Source organism: Arachis ipaensis, chromosome B02 (assembly GCF_000816755.2).
Source record: "Arachis ipaensis cultivar K30076 chromosome B02, Araip1.1, whole genome shotgun sequence".
NCBI lineage: Eukaryota > Viridiplantae > Streptophyta > Magnoliopsida > Fabales > Fabaceae > Arachis > Arachis ipaensis.
The window spans coordinates 88,745,777-88,752,192 of record NC_029786.2 but is presented as its reverse complement, the minus strand read 5'-3'; the positions used below and the strand labels follow the sequence as shown (position 1 = coordinate 88,752,192).

Sequence of the window (6,416 nt, the reverse complement as noted above, 5' to 3'; positions counted from 1 at the left end):
AGCAGCGACAATGTAATTCCAAAATTACTAATATCACTCTTATTCAACATTTTTTTATATTCTTTTTCCAAAATACCCTCCTTTTTTCCTTAGTTCCCCTTTTTACTCTGCTATACTTAACTTTTCTTCCGGTGCCTCTATCATCTTCTACATTTGCACAACTACTAGGTGTTCATGTTCAAGAGTAGAATATTAAAAAACAGAGAAGGTAGTTAATGTTGTACTTATTGGCAAGCAACAAGTCATACAATATCTTGGGAAGAATAGAAAGAGTTTGTATATGGACAAGAAGCATGATAAATCTTTTTTTTTTTAAAGACAAAAAACAGAATCAATGCTCAAGATACTATATTCTTTGATCATAAAAAGCCAGTTATAGCATACATGGCAGCCCAAAACTTGAGCAAGTACTCAGTAATCATCAAGTAATTTTCATATGGCTATGTAATTATTATATTAAAACAACTCCCAAATTATCAAATATCATCGGAGTTAAATGGTTAACTTCTCCCATTAACCACTTCCATCAAGCTGTCCAAGTGAAAGCAAGTGTGCCATGTATTTCTGTAAGAAGCCAAAATACAATGATATTAAAAGTAAAATGTTCTAAAACAACAAAACATTTTCCTGCTAGATGGAGTCGGTTATATGCATCAAATAATGTCCTTGAACCCTAGATGGAGTCGGTTATATGCATCAAATAATGTCATTGTCCCCTATCATGTATCATGTTTCAATTTAACCCAAATATGCTAAACCTCTCCCGGCCACCTCATTCAAAATGTAGATGTCTAACATTTAAGAATTTAATTTTAAAGTGATCCTCCCTTGAATTTAAAAGGCTATATGTCACATGTAATGGAAAGAGGAGGGTGAAAACTCAAAATCCTTTGCCTATGAACCTTTTTTGACCTAAGATACTAAGGGGAAGGAGGTGATGGTCTGGGGACCTTAGTTTGGATAAGGTATTTTAAAATTTTAAAGAATTTAAAATGCAATATAAGTAAATTGCCAAAATCCAAATACATGGAACTTTAAAATACCTTATTTGTATATGCAGCAAGAAAAGATGAAAAGGGATACATATGTGGCAAGTTTGATTGCAAATTCTTTTCTTTCTATATTATCAATCAAGTTTTCATGAAAGGATAATAAAAAGAGTCTTGATTCCTTCTCTCCCGAGGTATCTTGGATTCTCTACGCTATTAAGATCCTTGGAATTTATAAACTTCTTTGTATTAATGTCCAAACAAAACATTTTAAGTTAAAGGATTTTAAAAAATACATTCCAAATGTTTTATCCAAGCACACTCTTAAGCTTGGATGTAGAGATTTAACCACTAAGATGTGGGCTAAACTACCTATACCTTCCATATACACTTCAAACAGACCCAAACCAAATACAGCGTAATAAAAAACGAAAAAAAAAAAAGTGTGTAATGTTGAAGCCATGCAGTTATGCTTAAATATGTTTTCTTTTCCTTGTACATATAGCAAATTCTAGTTTTAGTCCCTCCTCCATCAACTTTTTTTTGGCTTTATTCCAAACTTTTCTAGAAATCATTCTTGAGGACCAATGTGGATACATGCATTGTTCAAAATGATTGTACTAAAACCAAGCATTTTTGAAAAGATCTGGATTAAAAAAAAAACAATTTGAGAAACCAAAACTATAATTTGCTCCATTTAAAAGGATTAGAAACATGTTTAAAATCTTGCAGTCCTGACTAAAAGTACACCTCCCATGGTTGGATTGAGTCCAATGAAATGCTTAGCCGTCAACAAAATGTTAAGAAGGAAAAATATTTTACGTGATACTTGCAATTGCAAATATTATTAAAGACTTCAATCATAATTCCTCCAATACGTTTCTATGATTATGCTTTACCATATAACTTTTTGTTTATATTTTCTATTTGCAGAACTTACCTATCTTACACTAGTGTAGGACCTGAATTCTAACATTTAAGCATTTTTATTTCATCTTTTAACTCTCCAATATCAGCAACTATAATATTCCTCAAACATTCAATAGACAAGACTGAAAAAATCCATCCTTTACGTACTCACCCATATACTTGCATTATCCTTTGAAAAGTCAATTTTTCAAGAAAATATTGATGCACCTTCTTATCAATGATTTCTCTATATTACTTTAGATGAAACTATGAAGTGGACCTCACAAAGTCACTTAGCCAGGAAGAGAGACTGTTCAATGGTTCCTTAATAATAGTGCTATAATGACAAATGGCCAGGAATAACTCTGAATTTGACTAAAAGTGTATTCACTAGGATGTGTTAGTAATTTCATTTTGGTGAAGAAAGGAAATGGAAGGGATTTGAAAAGTAGTTGTGATTTTATTGTACTATCCTTGTAGAAGTTAAAGGAATTATTAAATTTAATAACTGTTAAAAAAATTCAGACACAGAACGTGAGGAACCAAGAAATTCAAATGATTAAATTGATTCGTGCCTGAAATTTGATGAACCAACTTGACCAATTACTCTAAAATGAAAGAATCATAAGATTCGAGTTTCACATAAAACTAGGATTTACACAGCAATGTCTTTAAGTATCAATATCAGTGGTAAAAAGTAAAAATTGTTCTGATTCCAGAATTAATATAAACAATTCTAAAATTAAGAAAAATCAAAATAGAGAGTAACATATAGGCTTGAAACTTACTGAATGGTATGCATATGGAGCCTTCCCTTGACGATCGAAGTGTTTGGCCATGATGCAGAACTCAATTGGACCCCACTCTTCAGCTTCAAAGCAGTTTCCAAGAGCAGCTTTGTACAACTAATAACAATTTGCAAACACTACTATTATCCTTAAAGAAAAAAAGGTATAAAAGCTGCGCATGTTCTAAATTATATAATGGCAAATACCTTGGAAGTATCTGTTAATAGCTCAGTACCAGCCGGGTACGATGCGTAGAATTGATCGGCTCTGGAATATCCAGCTCGGGTTCTGAAACACCAAATCATATATCACTCCAGAGATTAGCATTCAAACCAATCTTGTAAAGCATGCAAAATCTAGTATTAAAAAAAAAGGTTGTGACAACATTAGACTCACGTATTGCTAACATAAGCATAGCTTATGAGTGTGGCAAAGCAGTAGAATCCAGTATATGACACCAATCTTCGAAACTTCTGAATCTTTAGAATCTCTTTGAATTCATCATAGAGACTCATGGACAATGATTAGAATTCACCCTGAGAATCAAAGGTAGCCAACAATAGGTTCATCAAACACATGACGTGCACATATTGTCATTGATTTCTTGTTACAAAACATATGCCAAAATATTATCAAACAAGTTACCAAACACAAATGAGGCAAACAAACAATGCAAGACCCGCCACTTAGCCATTAGAAACTATGATGAATTTTGCTGCAAAACATTACCATCTAGTAACGAAAGGAAACAAAGAAGAACCAAGTTTTGGGAAACCTGCTTCTACTTCTTCCTTTATGTTTTTTATTTCTTTTTAAAATTTCTCAAATCTTTCTTTATAATTTCCTTAAAATACAGACATAGCTCCGCATGTCACTATATCCTTCTTCCTAATGCTTTTGTTTGCTTTCCTGTAGCTATAGGAATTAGCTTTAAATATTGACTTTGAAAAGTAACCAAATGTCATGAAAGCTGGAATTCCTCAGTCTTACCACGTGCTGGTGACAATGGAAATTTCATAAGTTAATTAACCTATTAGATCAAAGGGAATAAATGTAAATTGAAAGAATCAAAGAAGTGTGTTTGAAATTTGGACAATCTATTGTTGAAAATCTTCTCCCCCTACATATGCATCATTATTACGTTCTCTTTTTTTTCCCTTTATTTATTTGTTTATTTTTCAGAAATCATGAATGGCAAGGAACCGCCTAACTTTAAAGATTATGTCAGAAACTTTTACAAAGATAACTCAGGAAAAATGTCACAACAATATCCAAAGCCAACAACATTACTATCTAAAGGCTTAAAGAGGTGCTAAGGATTAGCTTGGAGAACTAAAATGTGTCTATGACATTAACAGAGAAGGGAGCTCCATATGAACCAATTATTACAGTTCCAACTATAGCAAATTCAGTGCGAGCACACAGTATTAGAAATTATATAATTAAGCTTAGGATCTGTCCGCAGAATCAACTTTGAACATGCCTTACTATTTCATTTGGCCAGATGTTAAGTCATCAGGTTCATCGAGATATAATCTCCAACGTATATGTCAGTACTTACTAATGAAAAAGACATGAAAACCTCAAGCTCATCCACAGGAAGTTATGGTTTGTAGAATCAAAATTCCAGACTTTATGGTTTGAATTCCAAACTAAGGCCTATTTTCTTCCAATCTTTAATTAAATTCAAATGACAAGCAACAAAGAAGAAAATTAAGGCTCCGGAATATTAATTAGTTGATTCATTCATAAAGTAACAAGGTTTAATCATACATAAGCAAAGTAAGGCTCTATTTGGCAGAACAGAAATCACAAAGATTAAAGAGCTCCCGCTGAATTTAATCAAGCTTATATTCACCTAATAAAGAGGCAAAACCAGAACTAACCTAATAAAATAGAAATTTAAAAAATTAAACTAATCCATATTCTTATATCAAGTCATCAATATTCAATATCAATTAATCAGAAATCAAGATATTGAGAGAGAGACACAAAACTAGAAGAGAGCAGACCGGTGGAGAAAACTGATCAGCGGCGAGAGAGAGAGTACAGAGGAAGTGACCGCGACTGGGTGAGCAGAGAGCGCAACAGCAGAGGAGAGCAGATCGGTGTCGAGGTCACAGGTTGCAGCCTCGCCGGAGAGACATTACATAGCAACAGCAACGGTGGAGAGAAAACTAACACAGCTAAAGTCGAAGTAAAGAAATGGGAGTGATACCGGAGAAAGAAGTAGGCGGCGGTTAAGGTGTCTGACAGACAGAGTGAGAGAGAGACTGAAAGAGACATAGTTATTACTTATTAGAACCTGATCATTGAGCCGATCATATAAAACCGGGTCGCAGGTCACTGGTTTAATCGACGAGTTACTGACAAATTTAATGATAATTGATAGTAAATTTAATTAAATGATGATTTTAAGTAAAAAAAATAGCTAAATAATTATTTTCAGCAACAAATAAATTTAAACTAAATGATTAGTTCAGCAACAAACACAATTGAAATAGAAAGTATTAAAATAATTATTGTTCAAAATTATCAAGATTAATTATTTAAAAAGAGGTTTTTGAAGGATCTCGATTTGATGTAATACGTTAAAGAATGAAGCTTATAATGTATGTAGTAGTTATCTATCTTTTGCATTAGGCGGAAACTATTGTGATAAGAGATGATGTGAATGATAATTGGTTACATGGGCGGCTGATTTTTTTAAACCAAACTGAACTTTAATAAAAGTTAAAAATAAGAATTTTATACATATATAAATAGGGGTTCATATATGAGGTATGAGATTCAGTAATAATAAAAATAAATATTTTCTCTCTTTCTTATTTTATATTTATCTTTCTTAGTTATTTATTTTACAACGCGTTATCAGCATGAGACTCTGATCAAATTTTAGGAAGGCTCAGGTAACAAATTTTCATTATGTTGAAGTTATCTCATCTTGAATTTAATGCTCTTGATATATCTGGAAACAACTATTTATCATGGATACTGAATGCTGAAATCCATATTGATTTAATGGATTTTGGAGAAACCATTAAGGCTGAAAATAATGTATCTCAGAAGGATAAAATCAAAGCCATAATTTTCCTTTGTTATCATCTTGACGAAGGATTGAAAAATGAATATCTCACATTAAAAGATCATGCAGATCTGTGAAAAGACCTTGAAGAAAGGTACAATAATCCAAAAACGGTGATATTTTCTCAAGCCCGATATGAATGGACGCACTTATGTCTACAGGATTTTAAATCCATAAATGATTATAATTCGGCAATATTTTGAATCACCTCACGAATGAGATTATGTGGAAAAAAGATAACTGATAATGATATGTTAGAGAAAACTTTCTCGATCTTTCATACTTCAAATGTACTCCTGCAGCAGCAGCATCGAGAAAAAAGATTTAAAAAATATTTTGAGTTAATTTCTTGCCTTCTTGCTGCTGAACGCAACAATGAATTACTTTTAAGGAATCATGAAGCGCGTCCAGCTGGCACAATCCCATTTTCCGAAGTAAATGCGGCAAATCATTACCCCAAAAGAGGTAAATGGCAAGGTTTTGGCAACAAGAAAAATTATGGAAGAAAAAGGAATTATGTTCAAAAGAGAGGATCTCACCAAAAGTGGGATAAAGAAAGAAATATTGGACAAAAGAAATCAACAGAAGATAAGTGTTTCCGTTGTGGTGGAAAGGGCCATTGGTCGCGTACCTGTCGTACACCAA

General features: G+C 32.7%; 1 protein-coding gene across 2 annotated transcripts; it reads right to left on the bottom strand.

Annotated features, from left to right (window-relative positions):
* On the bottom strand, positions 210–4,987 carry LOC107625640. 2 transcript variants are annotated; one of them, XM_016328333.2, is made up of 5 exons: positions 4,699–4,987; positions 3,083–3,222; positions 2,893–2,974; positions 2,687–2,803; positions 210–564 (listed from the first exon to the last, which is right to left on the bottom strand). In XM_016328333.2, the coding sequence occupies exons 2-5, from the start codon at positions 3,199–3,201 to the stop codon at positions 514–516; spliced, it is 369 nt and encodes a 122-aa protein (XP_016183819.1). In that variant the 5' UTR covers positions 3,202–3,222; positions 4,699–4,987; the 3' UTR covers positions 210–513. The 2 variants fall into 2 exon arrangements, with proteins under 2 accessions (XP_016183819.1, XP_020971775.1); XM_021116116.1 differs by lacking the exon at positions 4,699–4,987 and adding an exon at positions 3,332–3,389.

What these genes read in the sequence shown, in the direction of transcription:
- LOC107625640 (XM_016328333.2), bottom strand. Translation starts at nt 3,201, where the DNA reads ATGAGTCTCTATGATGAATTCAAAGAGATTCTAAAGATTCAGAAGTTT. An exon ending in TATGCTTATGTTAGCAATAC is followed by an intron (nt 2,975 to 3,082) that starts GTGAGTCTAATG and finishes TTGGTGTTTCAG; the next exon opens with AACCCGAGCTGGATATTCCA. An exon ending in TATTAACAGATACTTCCAAG is followed by an intron (nt 2,804 to 2,892) that starts GTATTTGCCATT and finishes AATTGTTATTAG; the next exon opens with TTGTACAAAGCTGCTCTTGG.